Source organism: Pseudorasbora parva, chromosome 10 (assembly GCF_024679245.1).
Source record: "Pseudorasbora parva isolate DD20220531a chromosome 10, ASM2467924v1, whole genome shotgun sequence".
NCBI lineage: Eukaryota > Metazoa > Chordata > Actinopteri > Cypriniformes > Gobionidae > Pseudorasbora > Pseudorasbora parva.
Window position 1 is genome coordinate 3,661,419 of NC_090181.1, and position 17,575 is coordinate 3,678,993.

At 38.6% G+C, this 17,575-nt stretch overlaps 1 protein-coding gene across 1 annotated transcript in view; it reads right to left on the minus strand.

The window, feature by feature from the left end:
• Positions 1-17,575, minus strand: part of plcb2 (phospholipase C, beta 2) — a 56,559-nt gene that overhangs the window by 7,846 nt on the left and 31,138 nt on the right. Inside the window, exons 18-29 of the mRNA XM_067454896.1 lie at positions 16,506-16,590; positions 16,295-16,419; positions 14,432-14,583; positions 12,927-13,091; positions 12,748-12,847; positions 10,855-10,959; positions 10,705-10,760; positions 10,125-10,203; positions 7,903-8,283; positions 7,282-7,459; positions 5,747-5,879; positions 1,189-1,253 (exon numbers count right to left, since the gene is read on the minus strand). Coding sequence (XP_067310997.1) covers positions 1,189-1,253; positions 5,747-5,879; positions 7,282-7,459; positions 7,903-8,283; positions 10,125-10,203; positions 10,705-10,760; positions 10,855-10,959; positions 12,748-12,847; positions 12,927-13,091; positions 14,432-14,583; positions 16,295-16,419; positions 16,506-16,590 — 1,624 coding nt within the window. The remainder of the gene's footprint in view (positions 1-1,188; positions 1,254-5,746; positions 5,880-7,281; positions 7,460-7,902; positions 8,284-10,124; positions 10,204-10,704; positions 10,761-10,854; positions 10,960-12,747; positions 12,848-12,926; positions 13,092-14,431; positions 14,584-16,294; positions 16,420-16,505; positions 16,591-17,575) is intronic.

Here is a 17,575-nt window from a genome sequence, read left to right on the forward strand (position 1 = left end):
CTCGCACTCACTCTCACACTCTCTCGCACTCTCTCGTACTCTCTCGCACTCTCTCGCACTCACTCTCACACTCTCTCGCACTCTCTCGCACTCTCTCGCACTCTCTCGCACTCACTCTCGCACTCTCTCGCACTCTCTCGCACTCACTCGCACTCTCTCGCACTCACTCTCACACTCTCTCGCACTCTCTCGCACTCACACTCTCTCGCACTCTATCGCACTCTCTCGCACTCTCTCGCACTCTCTCGCACTCACTCTCACACTCTCTCGCACTCTCTCGCACTCTATCGCACTCTCTCGCACTCACTCGCACTCTCTCGCACTCACTCGCACTCTCTCGCACACTCTCTCGCACTCTCTCGCACTCTCTCGCACTCACTCGCACTCTCTCGCACTCACTCTCACACTCTCTCGCACTCACTCGCACTCTCTCGCACTCACTCTCTCACTCTCTCGCACTCTCTCGCACTCACTCTCACACTCTCTCGCACTCTCTCGCACTCTCTCGCACTCACTCTCTCGCACTCTCTCGCACTCACTCGCACTCACTCGCACTCACTCGCACTCTCTCGCACTCTCTCGCACTCACTCTCTCACTCTCTCGCACTCACTCGCACTCACTCGCACTCTCTCGCACTCTCTCGCACTCACTCGCACTCACTCGCAGGCTCTCGCACTCACTCGCACTCTCTTGCACTCACTCGCACTCACTCGCACACTCTCTCGCACTCTCTCACACTCTCTCGCACACTCTCACACTCTCTCACACTCACTCTCACTCACTCTCACACTCTCGCACTCACTCGCACTCTCTCTCACACTCTCGCACACTCTCGGACTCACTCGCACTCACTCGCACTCAATCACACTCACTCACACTCACTCGCACTCTCTCGCACTCACTCACACTCTCTCACACTCACTTACACTCACTCACACTCTCTCACACTCTATTACACTCACTCACACTCTCTCACACTCTCTCACACTCACTCGCACTCTCTCATTCTATCCCCTTACACTGCCCCTGCCCCTAAACCTACCCATCACAGGAAACATTCTGCATTTTTACATTCATAAAAAAAACTCCTTCTGTATGATTTATAAGATGTTTTCCTCATGAGAACCAAAAAATGTCCCAACAAGGACAAGGATCACACACACACACACACACACACACACACACACCTGTTGAGTGCCTTAATCTCGCTGCAGTGCTTCTCTGTGGCCATTTCCAGGAGTTTGGTCAAACGCTGTTACACAGGAGAGAAGAAAACAGGAAGTGTCACATACACATATCAGACCAGAACTGACAGCTGGCCCCTAGAGCCGCTCTGTGATCTGCTGCAGAAATGAGCACAAGCACTTCCTGTCACTAATGAGGAAAAAATGCCTGTTTCTTAGTTCCAAGAACGCAGAGAACTGACTTGTCTCATCTGGTCATCTAGCAGCACTAGTGATAACTGACTACACATAATCGGGAGGCTTTTGTCTTTTCTCAGATCTGTTCGGAGGTGACTGCGGTCGATACGAGTGTAAGAGGGTCGCTCATGTTTACTCTGCCAGTGCAGAACATGATTGACCCCTGATCTATGCAGATCAACTGAGTGCTGATGGGTAATCAATACCTGGAGAGAGTCCAGCAGGACCAGCTGTGAGGACGCTCGGCTCATTAGAAGGGTTCCCATTACAGATTTGCGCAAAACTTTTGAGATATTTTCTAAATTTGAAATGACAGCGTTACCATTAACCGATGTTATGTGACAAAAAACTTTTTGTCTTTTGCAATAATTAATTCTAAAAATCATGGTGATGGATGTTGTTAGGTTTATGTATATCACAGCCACCTCCGTCCGTCTCGTCTTCTGTCCAAGAATCAATCAATCAATCAATCAATCAATCTATCTATCTATCTATCTATCTATCTATCTATCTATCTATCTATCTATCTATCTATCTATCTATCTATCTATCTATCTATCTATCTATCTATCTATCTATCTATCTATCTATCTATCTATCTATCTATCTATCTATCTATCTATCTATCCTCTGTCCATCTGTCTGTCTATTGTTCATCCATCCATCCATCCATCCATCCATCCATCCATCCATCCATCCATCCATCTCTGTCTATCTGTCCGTCCGTCCGTCTGTCTTTGCTATCCAAATTTTGACATTTGGCCTCCAGACTTTAATCAACACGCTATGATTTTGATTTTCTTACGGTGGTTTTGCAATTTTTTGCTATCCTTTTGCTTCCTACTTCTCCGAGAAAATCAATAATATCAGAAAGGCGATCAGCACATCCTCTAGTTGCTCTGGGGTCAGTCAGATCATACCAAACCCTCGGAAAATTACCATGTCAGATTTCGACGCTATTGACTGCAAAATTTTAGAAGACACAGTACAGCATCTTAAAACATCCACCTGTGCCCTAGACACACTCCCCACTTCTTTCTTCAAAAGTGTGTTTAACTGTTTAGAAGCAGATCTCCTAGAAGTGGTGAACTCCTCACTTCTCTATGGGACTTTTCCAACCGCCCTTAAAACTGCAATAGTTAAGCCTCTTCTGAAAAAGAGAAATCTGGATAACTCCATACTGAGCAACTACAGACCAATCTCAAATCTCCCCTTCATAGGCAAAATCATTGAAAAAGTTGTTTTCAATCAGTTGAACAAATTCTTACGCTCAAATGGATACTTTGACAATTTTCAATCTGGTTTCCGTCCACATCACAGTACAGAGACAGCGCTCATAAAGATTATAAATGATATTCGCTTAAACACTGATACAGGCAAAACATCAATTCTGGTACAACTGGATCTCAGTGCCGCATTCGATACTGTTGACCACAACATACTTCTAGACAGGTTGGAAAACTGGGTTGGGCTTTCTGGAATGGTCCTCAAATGGTTCAGATCATACTTAGAAGGGAGAGGTTATTATGTGAGTATAGGAGACCATAAGTCTGAGTGGACGTCCATGACATGCGGAGTCCCACAAGGGTCAATTCTAGCACCTCTCATGTTTAACCTGTATATGCTGCCACTGAGCCAAATAATGAAAAAGAACAATATTGCTTACCACAGCTATGCTGATGACACCCAGCTCTACTTAGCACTATCACCTAATGACTACAGCCCCATTGACTCCCTGTGCAAATGCATTGATGAAGTTAACAACTGGATGTGCCAAAACTATCTTCAGTTAAACAAAGACAAAACCGAAATCACTACATTTGGAAACAAAGATGAAATTCTCAAGGTGAACGCGTATCTTGAGGCTAAAGGCCTGATAACAAAAAATCAAGTCAGGAATCTTGGAGTGATTTTACAGTCCGACCTGAGTTTCAGTAGTCATGTCAAAGCAATAACTAAATCAGCATACTATCATCTGAAAAATATTGCAAGGATTGGATGTTTTGTCTCCAGGCAAGACTTAGAGAAACTGGTTCACGCTTTCATCACCAGTAGGGTGGACTATTGTAACGGCCTTCTCACTGGCCTTCCTAAAAAGACCATTAGACAGCTGCAGCTCATACAGAACGCTGCTGCCAGGATTGTGAGCAGAACCAGAAAATATGACCATATCACACCAGTCCTCAGGTCTTTACACTGGCTTCCAGTTACATTTAGGATCGACTTTAAAGTACTATTACTTGTTTATAAATCACTCAATGAGCTGGGACCTCAATACATCACAGATATGCTGATTAAATACAAACCCAACAGATCACTCAGATCAGCAGGATCAAATCAGTTAGAAATACCAAGAGTTCACTCAAAGCAAGGAGAGTCTGCCTTTAGCTATTATGCCAGCCGCAGTTGGAACCAGCTTCCTGAACAGATCAGATGTGCTCCAACAGTAGCCACATTCAAATCCAGACTCAAAACACATCTGTTCAGCTGTGCATTTACTGAATGAGCTCTGAGCACTGTATGTCCGACTGATTGCACCCTATCTTATCTCTTTATTCTTTTTATAATTGGTTATTGTTTATTTTATATGTTCTTTTGAGTTGAATATGACGAGTGAAAACTGGGTTTGATGGAAATAGTAAGGATGTTATGAACGTGTTTGAGAAAGAAATGAATGAGAGGTGTTCTAATTAAGATGGTACATGTATGTAGGCTGTAAACTGAAGAATGTTTATTTTTATATCAGATCATTATTGTGGATCTGACCATTTTATTTTATCTTATTTTTTTTATTTTTTATTTTTTATTTTTTTATTATTATTATTATTTTAATTACTATATCTTCATGACTGTTTTAACTATGCTTGTTTTTAATTCTTTATTCGTCCATATGGTATTCTTTTTTTCTCATGCATTTGTTACCACTATTTTAATTAATTTCTATGTAAAGCACTTTGAATTGCCATTGGGTATGAAATGTGCTATACAAATAAACTTGCCTTGCCTTGCCTTGCCTTGCCTATCTCCTGACCAGTAGGTGGTGTTGTGCCAAAATGCAGCATGTAGCCTCACATCTGTACCAAGTTTGGTCAGAATATCAGAATATCGCTGCAGAAATATAGCCAATTTAGCATGCTCTTCTTCAAATTTATTCGCGAGTTATTAGAGAACGGTAGTTTATCATAAAGCTTTTGATAACTTTTTGCCAGCATCGTCTGAAGATAATCTGATTTTCATGAAAATTGAAGCAACCGCCTAGAAGGAGTTCTAAAAAGTAGTTTTTTTTGGCGGGAAAAGTTTAATAACAGAAAATGGCGATCAAATCGTCTTGAGCCGAGGAATTAGAGGGACAAAGAATTTAGTTTCTAACCCTTATGGTTAAAAAGGTATTAGCGTAAAACTTCTGACAAATGGTGGCGCTAGAGAGTTTGATCTAGAGACACCAAATTTGCTGTGGTTAATGTTGGGACTGTCCTCTATCTGTGTGCCAAATTTCATAACTTTCCTGCAAGTGATTCTATGGGCGGCCATAGACCCATAGATCTTAAAATCCATAGGGATTTTAAAAAAAGGTCTTTGTAAAAGCTTTATCAGCCTTGAACTGAACCATCCAGCTACAAGGAGAATACAAAGGCACAAGAACACAGAACACATATTTATATATTTTTGATTAAATGAAGCCTTCGCTCCCCACGTGCATCACTGAGCCTTGGCCGCCCGTGACCCTGTGGCCGGTTCTCCACTGTTCCTTCATTGGAGCACTTTTGATAGATACTGACCCAGTTGTCTAGCCATTTTAACCATTCTAACCATTAGCCGTTGGTAGCCATTGCTTTTTTCGACTCTGATTGGTGGAATTTTCTGCACAGCATCATGGGTAATGTAGTTTTTTACTAGAAATTCCTCTGTTAAGCATGAGCTTAAATAATGCATGCTATCGGCTTTAATGGAAGCAGATACCATCCATAAGTTATTGTTAAAATCAATTTCCCTATGGAGAAAATGAATGGAGTTTTTACTTCTCGATAGGCTAAATGAAACACTCAGTATGTCCAAATCAAACAAAGAATCCAATGTTGATATTATATATATTATTTATGGTTTATGTTTGTTTGGTCATAAGCCCTTTGATTAATTAGCTTTTTGGAGATATAGCAGATTTACACTGTGTCCACTGGATTATTTTTAACAGATTTCTTTCCTCGTATGGCAAAATCATGTTCTCTGATGACTGATCTATTGATGAAGATCAGTTGTGACAGTGTAACTTAGGTCATGTGACTGAAACACCTGTCAATCATTGGCTAAATCCTAACATCTGTACCTCTGTGTTGTGCTGCTCTTTCTTCTTCTTGAGCTGATCGTGATGCTCCACCAGCAGCGCTCTGAGCTCCGTCTTCAGCTTCTGCTTGAGTTCATTCATCTGATCGCCTGCATCTGATCCTTCTGCCCCGGACCTGGACAAACACACGGTCAATAAACCAGAGATCGCAAGCTCAAAAGACCTGTCAACTTTCCAGTTTCACCTGAAGACCAGCAATGATCTTCTTATTGTTAACTAAAGCTGAAACCATCAAAAAAAACTCTTGCTCATTGAACTAAAGCTGAAATAAAATGCAATGTAAATATTCGATTATGAACTTAAACTTAAAACTAAGTTGATGCACTAAAATGACTAAAACGCACATTAAAATACATTAAAGCCGAGTCGAAATATTTGAGTTTTTTTTAAAGCACACAAAAATTACTAAAACTTGAATTATTAAAATGAAAATTGTTATTTTACATTTTTGTATCATTGAGATACTATTATACTTTCATTCATATTTTTTATTAGTATGAATTAAAATGTTTGTCATTTTGCTTCTGTGATTTAGTTTATTTTTAATGTCTGTGTTTTTTATTAAATTGTTATTCTTTAGTTATTTTAGTCCATAAAGTTAAACTAAATGAAAATGAGAAATGTTGCTTTTTTAATTACATTTAAGTTAATGTTGATTTTATGTTTCTTAATTGTTTTTGTTTTAGTTTCAGTTAACCATAAAAACCCTGAACTGAAAATAAATCTGTAATAAAATGCAATTTAAATATTAGATTATGAACTTCAACTTAAAACTAAGTTTAAACTAAGCCAAGAAATATTTGGAAAAAAAAAAAATGACAAAAACACATAAACATTACTATAACTTAAATACAAATGAAAAAGAAATTTGTTATTTAAAATGTTAGTATCATTGAGATACTACTATATTTTTATTAATAATTTAAATTTGTTTTTATTTTATGTTTTCCATTTTAATTTTAACAATTTGTTTTGTAAATTTTTAATATGTCTATATGTTTTTAATCAATTTTGATTCCAGTTAATTTTTTGTGTTATTTTAGCTCATCAAGTTTTTAAATTAATAAGTAAATTAAAGTTTTTTTTTTTTATGCCCCGCAATAAAGATGTTCCTTAATTGCTTTAGTTTTAGTTTGAGTTAATCATAATAACCCTGAACTGAAAATATACAAATGAAAGCTAACTCTACATATTAATAAACACTATAATAATATAGACATAATGCTTTCGAATGTTTTGCGCTAGCTCTGTATATTTCTATGGCATCAGCTCCTGAAGTGGATTTAATAATTGAGTTATAATGAGCATTGTAATATTTGAAGCGGATGTCATGACACGTATCAGTTAGACCGGGAAGATTTTAAAACGAGCGGTTCATTCATTAACCCGTAAGATCTTTCCTTTATATGCTGTGGAAATACAAACCGGAAGACAGAACAGAAAGGGGGCGGGGCATAAAGCGCTATATAAATCATGCTATAGCAGAGTCTAGGCCAGTGTGTTCATGGGGCATTTACTTCTTGGCTGTGCTCTTCTTCTTCAAGGCTTTGAACTGGTCGCTGTGTTTCTGAATGAGTTCTTCTCGTTTCTTCTGAAACTTCTTCTCCATGTCCTTCATGTCTTTTTCTTGTTTCTTAGTGACCTTCAGGAAGTTCTTGTGCTGCTGGAGTTCTTCACAGGTCACAGTGGAAGGATCTGACAATAATAACATTTACAGTAATGTGACCAACTTTCATCTAATGCAGAGGTATTGCTAGCAACTATGAAGTTTGTTTTTTTAACGCCATTTTAATTTATTTGGTTATTTTCATGACAAAACAATAGTTATTATAATGTATTTATTAAAACAGAATGTAAATAAGGTATATAAGATAATTTTTCAACAATTTTCTCAATTTTAGAAATATTACAATTCTAAAATAAAATGTATTTGACATAATTATGAAGTAAATGCAGCACAACTTTATGAATTTATACATGTTTGATGTATAATTATCAACAATACTCATTATCTTTTATTATACAGTGGCCATAATTACACTATGTGGTTACTACAGCATTAAATATTACAGTTCATATGTTTGTCATTGATGTTGTATGATGGTAGTGAGTCAAGCGGTCATGTGACACCGGCTCACCTGATGGATCAGAAGGCGTTTCCTCACTGGATTCTTTGGTCTCTGTGACAGCATTATCTGTAGCCGCAGCAGGTTCTGGATCTCCTTCTGCTGTTGGTTCAGGGCTTGCTTCTGTTTTTTCCTCCGGTTTGGGTTCTGGTTGTGTCTCAGGTTCTTTTTTTTCCTCCTGTTTGGGTTCAGGTTTCGGCTCTGGTTCTGTTTTTTCCTCTGGTTTGGGTTCAGGTTTCGGCTCTGGTTCAGGTTTAGGTGGTTCTGGAGGAGGAGTCGTGGATTTCTGCTTAGTCTGATCACTGGGAGCCTCAGCTGGAGGTGCGACGTCGCCCTCTGCTGGCTTCTCTGCAGCTTCAGATGAGACAGGAGCTTCTGCCACAGGCTTTTCTTCTGAGAGACAGACAGACAGACAGACAGATGGATAGACAGGCAGAAAGAAAGACAGATAGACAGAGAGACAGAAAGACAGACGGATGGACAGACGAACAGACAGACAGACAGACAGACAGACAGACAGACAGACAGACGGACAGACAGACAAACAGACAGACAGACAGACAGACAGACAGACAGACAGAGAGACAGACAGACAGACAGACAGAGAGACGTATGGACAGAAAGACAGACAGTAAGACAGACAGACAGATGGACAGACAGACAGACAGACAGACAGACAGACAGACAGACGGATGGACAGACAGACAGACAGACAGACAGACAGACAGACAGACAGACAGACAGACAGACAGACAGAAAGACAGACAAAGAGACAGAGAGACAGACAGAGAGACCGATGGACGAACGGACAGAAAGACAGACAGAGAGACAGACAGACAGATGGACAGACAGACAGACAGACAGACAGAGAGACGTATGGACAGAAAGACAGACAGAAAGACAGACAGACAGATGGTCAGACAGACAGACAGACAGACGGATGGACAGAAAGACAGACAGAAAGACAGACAAAGAGACAGAGAGACAGAGAGACAGACAGACAGACAGATGGATAGACAGGCAGAAAGAAAGACAGATAGACAGATAGACAGAGAGACAGAAAGACAGACGGATGGACAGACGAACAGACAGACAGACAGACAGACAGACAGACAGACAGACAGACAGACAGAAAGACAGACAGACAGACGGACAGACAGACAGACAGACAGACAGACAGACAGACAGACAGACAGACAGACAGACAGAGAGACGTATGGACAGAAAGACAGACAGAAAGACAGACAGACAGATGGACAGACAGACAGACAGACAGACAGACAGACAGACAGACAGACGGATGGACAGAAAGACAGACAGAAAGACAGACAAAGAGACAGAGAGACAGACAGACAGACGGATGGACGAACGGACAGAAAGACAGACAGAGAGACAGACATACAGACAGACAGACGGACGGACGGACAGAAAGACAGACAGAAAGACAGACAGACGGACGGACAGACGGACGGACAGAAAGACAGACAGAAAGACAGACAGAGAGACAGACAGAGAGACAGACAGACAGACGGATGGATGGATGGACGGACAGACGGAAAGACAGACAGACAGACAGACAGACAGACAGGCACACACGGATAGACAAACAGAAATACAGACGGATAGACAGACAGACAGACAGACAGACAGACAGACAGACAGAAAGACACACAGACAGACAGACAGAAAGACACACGGACAGACAGACAGACAAACAGACAGACAGGCAGACAGACAGACACACACACGAATAGACAGACAAAAATATAGACGGATAGACAGACAGAAATACAGACGATAGACAGACAGAAATACAGACGGATAGACAGACAGACGGACGGACGGACGGACAGACAGACAGACAGACAGACAGAAAGACACACGGATAGACAGACAGAAATACAGACGGATAGACAGACGGATAGACAGACAGAAATACAGAAGGAAAGATGGATAGACAGACAGACAGACAGACAGACAGACAGATCATTTATAAGTAAAATAACATTTATTGGTAACCCTTTACACTAGAGCCCCATTAGTTATCATCAGTTAATGCATTGACTAATAATGAATTGTTCTCGTTCTCATTTAGTGTGAGTGCAGTCAAAGCCATCCTTTAACTGTTTATACTCATTAGTATTCAAATGACACCTGAGGTTTTTCCCAGAACACTCTGACTGATACCTGCTGTAGTGTGGTGTGTTTGTAAATGTGACGTGTGTGTTATTTACCTGCGGCAGGAGCAGGAGTGACAGACTTCTGGACACCGTCAGCAATAGGCAGCTCATATTCAGACACGTATGTTAAACTCTGAATGTTAAGCAGAGGAAATTTATTATAGTTTAATTTCCAAAAATAACCAGCTGATTGTATACCATCACACTTATTACATGACTACTTATCAAATAAGTAAATAAATGCTACATTAGATTCATGAAAACGAAGCATTTAGAAATTGTCTTGTAGTTGAAGTTTAGAGCACTTTTTTTTTCTTAGCATAATAGATGAAATATTATGCACATAAATCAAAGATCAAAGAATTTATTTTAATCGGAACATCCTGAAAACAATATATATTATGCTTAAAAAGATGTTTACCACTCAGGTTTTTCCTTATGAATTAGATTATTTTTTGTATCCCAGTGGCAAAATGTTCTTGTTTTAAGCAAAAACATTACACAATTATCTTTGATTTCTCTGAAAGCTAGACGTAAAACCTTGTATCTTGTGTATTGAAACGGCGTGCACTTAATAGTGCACTAATGTCTTTCAAGGGCACTTGGTATCTGTGCATCTGTGATTTAATTCTACCTCTGTCTTCGGTGGCTTTGAAGTCTTCACTGGATTGAAAAGTGCATCTGAGAAATCTGTAAGAAACAATAATTGACAGTCATATGAGTGCTTATTTGATGTGGCATGTTAATGTGCACAGTAAGATCTGATTTTCCGGCAGTGACGTACCAGCGAATGCAGCGGGGATGTAGTCCTTCACCTCGATGTGCACAAACACAGACGGCAGCGTGAGTGGCATGTTGCTCTCAGTGCGGAGACAGATGTGCTGGAAACCTGCAAACCATCACAGCGGGAATCAGTCCTCTCATAAGGAACCGCAATACTACTCGTGATGAATATAATAAGTCAGAGTTCATTCGTGATCACTATTATCACGATATCAGTAACGTCGCGGCCACAGGATTGCGAAGTTTTGACTAAAAACGTTTGATAAAATAGTAAACCTCAGATTTTAGTCTTTAAACCATTTAAGAAAAGAAATGAACCAATATGATGAATGATAATAGTTATTTTATCTGCTCAGTGAATAATTCTAGATACCTTATTATCAGAATATCTTCGATTTTTAGAGTATATATTAGCTTATTTTCCATCAACCAGTAAAAATGTTCAACAGTGCATAATTATTTGCTCAGATTTTTGCATTGGTCCGAACAAAAATGGCAGACAGGCTGAATAAAGATGTAGATACACTCTCTGACAGCAGAGAATTATGCTTTGATAAATCATAATTATGATATTAATAGTCAAAATTATAACATACTAAGTCATATTTAAGAGATGAAAAGTCCAAATTATCACTTAAAAAGGCATTATAATGACATACCAAGTCATAACCGTGAGATGAAAATTCAAAATTTTAACTTAAAAAGTCATTATTGACATTCTAAATCATTATTATAGGATAAAAGGTTGTAATTGTGAGATACTAAATCATTGTGAGATACTAAGTCATAATTATGTTATAAAAGTAAAAATTTTAAATAAAAGTTCAGCTTATTATAATTATAATTTTGACATAATAAGTCATAACTTTGTGATACAAATTTTAAATTGACATATCAAGTCATAATTAGGACATACTAGGTCATCATTTTAAGATTAAAAAGTCATAATTATGACATTTCTTTTTTTAACTATGTCATATACCAAGTCATAACTGTGAGATGACAATTCTAAATTTTAACTTACAAAGAAAATCATGATATACTAACAAAGTCATAATTATGGGATAAAAGGTTGTAATTTTGACATACTAAATCATAATTATGAGATACTATGAGATACATTATTTTTCAAGACTTTTAGTAACATTAAGTAATTTTAAGATTAAAAAGTTATAATTATTATAATGTAGGATACTTTTAAAGTCATAATAATGATACAAAAGTCACAATTATGAGATAATCAAAATTATAACTTTAAATCATTATTTTGACAAAGTCATAAAGTAAAAAATTTATCATATAAAAATGACAAATTATGACATACCAAGTCATCATTTTAAGATTAAAAAGTCCTAATTATGACAAAAAAAATGTAGATGATATACTCAGTCATTATTATGGGACAAAGGTTGTAACTAGTAAATCATAATTATGAGTCATAATCATGAGCTAAAAAGGTGGACTTTTTAAGTCATAATTATCACTTATAATTACAATTTAGTGTGTCATAATTATGATTTACTAATTACAACCTTTGTCTCATTATTATGGGACAAAGGTTGTAATTAGTAGATCATAATTATGACATACTAAATTGTAATTATAAGTGACAATAATGAGATAAAAGGAGGACTTTTTTAAGTCATAATTTCAAACGTATGTCATAATTATCACAGAGTATATCATAATTTTGACTTTTCTCCTACATATGACTTAGCATGTCTGAATTTTCGACTTTTATATCATAATAATGACTTACATAAGCATACTTTTGCTACAGTATCTTCTGTGGCAGAATTGGTGTCTTTAATTCCTAATTAAAACCTTGCCATGTTTGACCAAAAGCCACTGAAGATCCTGGTGAGTGTGTGAGTGCGTGTGTGTTCAGTCTCACCTGTCTGAAGAGCGTCCAGAGGGATGATCCGGTGACCCAAGAACTTACCGCCCTCCTCCTGAACCACGAGCCTGAGGTAGGCCATCTCCGGCAGCAAGATCTGCTCAACATCACAGAGACCCTCAACATTACGAAGCCTACGTAATATGCATAACCAGTGTTTGATCCCAGCAGCTGACCTTCTCAAAGACGAAAGGCTCCTCGTTCCACTCTGGGTTGATGGCGTTGGGTGTGGGGCTCCATTTGGTGCGGTATTTTTTTTTGGGATCTTTCGGCAAACCGATGAGCTCCACCTCCACTCCGGTTTTCACATTCTTATCCGACAGGAACTGACCGGAGTAAATCTGAACACGGGATCGAATTCACAGTAACGTTTATTAATAATTAATTTATTAATAATAATGATAATAATAATAATAATAATAATAATAATTTAATTAATTATTAAGCCAAATAAATCAAATAAAAAAGTTTGCTGCTCAAAAGTCATTGTGACTAGACACATAACCAACACACAAACACACACACACACACACACACACACACACACACACACGCACACACATTAAGAGACCACTTAACATAGATTTTTCAATGTTACGTGGTCTCTTAATTTTTCCAGAGCTGTAGTGTGTGTGTGTGTATATATATATATATATATATATATATATATATATATATATATATATATGACCCACTTTATATTAGGTGGCCTTAACTACTATGTACTAACATTGTAATTAATAATTTAATACAATGCACATATTGTGTACCTACATGTTTTTACATTGTACTTACATTTGAAAAAATACCTGCATGTAATTATGTCTGTAATTAATTTCTGTAGTTACATTTGTAATTACACAGTTGGCACTTCCCTTACATCTAACCCTACCATTAAACTCACACACACCACACCTGACCCTAACTTTACCCTTAAACTCACACACACTAACTGTACCCGTATCCCACCTCAATATCAGCAAAAGTGTGTTGCAATGAAATTTGAACACAGTAAGTACATTGTACTTCTTTTTTGATGTAAGTACATAGTACTTAAGGCCACCTAATATAGTGGGACCTATATATATATATATTTTTTTTTTTTTTTCCGTGGATTACCCTTTTGCCTGTCCCTTTTGTTTTGTTTGCCTTTTCGGACTGATTTCCTGTTATGACCTTTTGCCTGTTCTATGGACTACGACTTATATATATATATATATATATATATACAAAGCCAACATATGAGAGTTTACAGTTCAAAACTCAGAATCACTGTTAATAATATGGAGATATACTGTATAATCTCAAACATTATAAAGAAAATTAAAAATATGAACAATACATAATTAAATGTATAAAAAAGTATGTGGTAGTAGTGAAGCCACAGGTGTAGTCATGCTTCATTTTAAATCTGAGGATGCTATCTCTAAAAATATGAATTTTATGAAACATTTTAAGACCATGTCATGTGTTTTTTATTTTAAAGAAGGCTAATAACAAAGTATCACCCCTTGTAAGCTCCCTTGCACACTATTGTCCATGTCTGGTGTGGCGAACTGCTCCATTGACGTTTCTGTTGTTCTCACTCAACAAAACTTTTTGACAAAAAGCTCCAGGGATTCGAAAAGAATTGAACTTTGCTTCACTGCTTCATATAATCAGCAATGCATCTGTGAGTTACCTTAATGGTGAGAGTGCTGGCGATGATGGTGTCGATCCTGTCAGTGAAGGGATCGAACTTCTTGTCGTTCCGACGGAGCACGTCGTGTTTGAGCATGTAACCCGTCCTGCCGTTAAACTCGAACAGAGCCATGTTCAGCTGCATGGGGAAATCTACAGCACAATATGATTAAAAACATTTTACACATTCACAGGAGACCTCGCTTTAGAAAGAGTCGTATAAATAGCATAAAGAGCTGATCTGAGGACAGTTTTTAAAAATACACAGAAGAACGGTCATCAGATTTACACCGAGGCCCTTTGATGGTAAATATTTATTTGAAATATCCCATGAAAATGAATAGTTCAAAAATAATATTTGTATGCTCAAAGTTCTCTGATGTCTGATGAAGTATTTCGAAAGTTTTTTATTCTTTTATATATAAGTGCTGTCAAATTGATAAATCATGATTAATCTCATCTAACATGAAAGTTTGTGTTTTTTTTACACACACACACACACACACACACACACACACACACACACACACACACACACACACACACACACACACACACACACACACACACACACACACACACACACACACACACACACACACACACACACACACACACACACACACACAATATAAACACAAACTTTTATGTTAAAATGAGTTAAATGCGATTAAACTTATACTGTAATTAAAGGGTTAGTTAACCCAAAAATTAAAATGTGATGTTTATCTGCTGACCCCCAGAGCATCCAACATGTAGGTGTGTTTGTTTCTTCAGGAGAACACAAATGAAGATTTTTAACTCAACCGTTGCTGTGTGTCGGTCATATAATGGTGTGAATAGGTAACAAGTCTATGAGAGGAAAACAAACAAACAAACAAACAAACAAACAAACAAACAAACAAACAAACAAACAAACAAACAAACAAACAAACAAACAAACAAACATGCTTAGAGAACGTGCACACAAACGCTGCTGCTCCTGACGACACATTGATGTCTGAAGACACGAACCGATCGGCTTCTGTGAGAAACACAACAGTATTTATGTTATTTTTTTACCTCATATCAGACGAATCTCATCAAGTTTTCCCGTCCGCTAAAACTTCCATCTGGTGAGGTCAAACTGGTACGATCAAAGATATGTATATAGAATCTTCATTTGTGCCTGCGCAGTTCGGTCGAATGAGGATCTACATGGAATATATCTATGATCGCGTCCGTTTGACCACATTAGACGGAAGTTAGAGCGGATGGGAAAACTTGATGAGACTCGTCGGGATATGAGGTAAAAAAAATAACATAAATACTGTTGTGTTTCTCACAGAAGCCGATCGGTTCGTGTCTTCAGACATCAATGTGTCGTCAGGAGCAGCAGCGTTTGTGTGCACGTTCTCTAAGCATGTTTGTTTGTTTGTTTGTTTGTTTGTTTGTTTTCCTCTCATAGACTTGTGACCCATTCACACCATTACATGACCGACACACAGCAACGGTTGAGTTAAAAATCTTCATTTGTGTTCTACTGAAGAAACAAACACACCTACATGATGGATGCTCTGGGGGTCAGCAGATACACACCAAATTTTCATTTTTGGGTGAACTAACCCTTTAAACTAATTAAAAGAATATATAATATAACTTCTTTAATGTAAAAAAAATATTTTTTTATTTTTAGGAAGATTTTTTTTTGGATTATGTTATGCTTTACTCATCTAAATTTGACATCAGTGTGATTTAAATACTTATTAGTTTATCTTCTCATATTAGCTTCTCTCCCGTGTGCTGATGTAAAGTCATTCTTGCCCGTTTCTAAGTGAAGGAACTGGAGTTTTGTGTCTCAGTGTCTCGTCTGTGATGGACTCACCCATAGTCTGGTAGTTGAGTGCCACGAACTGACAGCCGGCGGTCCAGAAGGGCTGAGGACTGTAGTTTGAAGAGTCCACACGGGTTCCTTTGGGGTAGATACGACTCATCTGCCTCTTATTATATCTACAGTCATCAGTATAGGAAAGCAGTGACATCCATACACACATTTCAGTCATTTTAACCTAATCCAGAGGAAATGTAAAGGATACTCCACCCAGTCCACAGCGTTCTTCGCGATCAAACTCTCTCCTTTGGTTTCCACAAAGGAAGAAATGACAAAACTCTTGTTTTTCTCTGTATTAGGACAGAATCAGATGGTAAAATCACAGATCAAAACCTTTAGAGTAGAATTATACAGACATACATTGTCAGCATTATGGGATGGAAGGCAAAAACAACCAGTATTATGACCACCTTCCTAATATTGTGCTTGTCCCCCTTTTGCTGCAAAAACAGCCCTGACCCAGTCGAGGCATTGACTCCACTAGTGCGTATCAAAGTAACATCCACATGGATGGAGGACCCAAGGTTTTCCAGCAGAACATTGCCCAAAGCATCACACTGCCTCCGCCGGCTCGCCTTCCCATAATGCATCCTGGGGCCATGTGTTCCCCAGGTAAGCCACACACACACACCCGGCCATCCACGTGATGTAAAAGATCACGTTATTCCTCAGACCAGGCCACCTTCTTCCATTGCTCCGTGGTCCAGTTCTGATGCTCACGTGCCACTGTTGGTGCTTTCGGCGGGGTCAGGGGTCAGCATGGGCACCCTGACTGGTCAGCGGCTATGCCGCCCCATACGCAACAAACTGAGATGCTCTGTGTATTCTGACACCTTTCTATCAGAACCAGCATTAACTTCTGGAGCAGTTTGAGCTCCAGTAGCTCGTCTGTTTGATCGGACCACACGGGCCAGCCTTCGCTCCCCACGTGCATCAATGAGCCTTGGCCGCCCATGACCCTGTGGCCGGTTCTCCACTGGTCCTTCCTTGGAGCACTTTTGATAGATACTGACCACTGCAGACCGGGAACAGCCCACAAGAGCTGCAGTTTTGGAGATGCTCTGACCCAGTCGTCTAGTCATCATAATCTGGCCCTTGTCAAACTCAATTTAAATCTCTATGCTTGCCCATTTCTCCTGCTTCTAACACATAAATTTTGAGGACAAAATGTTAACATGCTGCCTAATATATCCCACCCACTAACAGGAGCCGTGATGAAGAGATCATCTGTGTTATTCACTTCACCTGTCAGTGGTCATAATATTATGCCTGCCA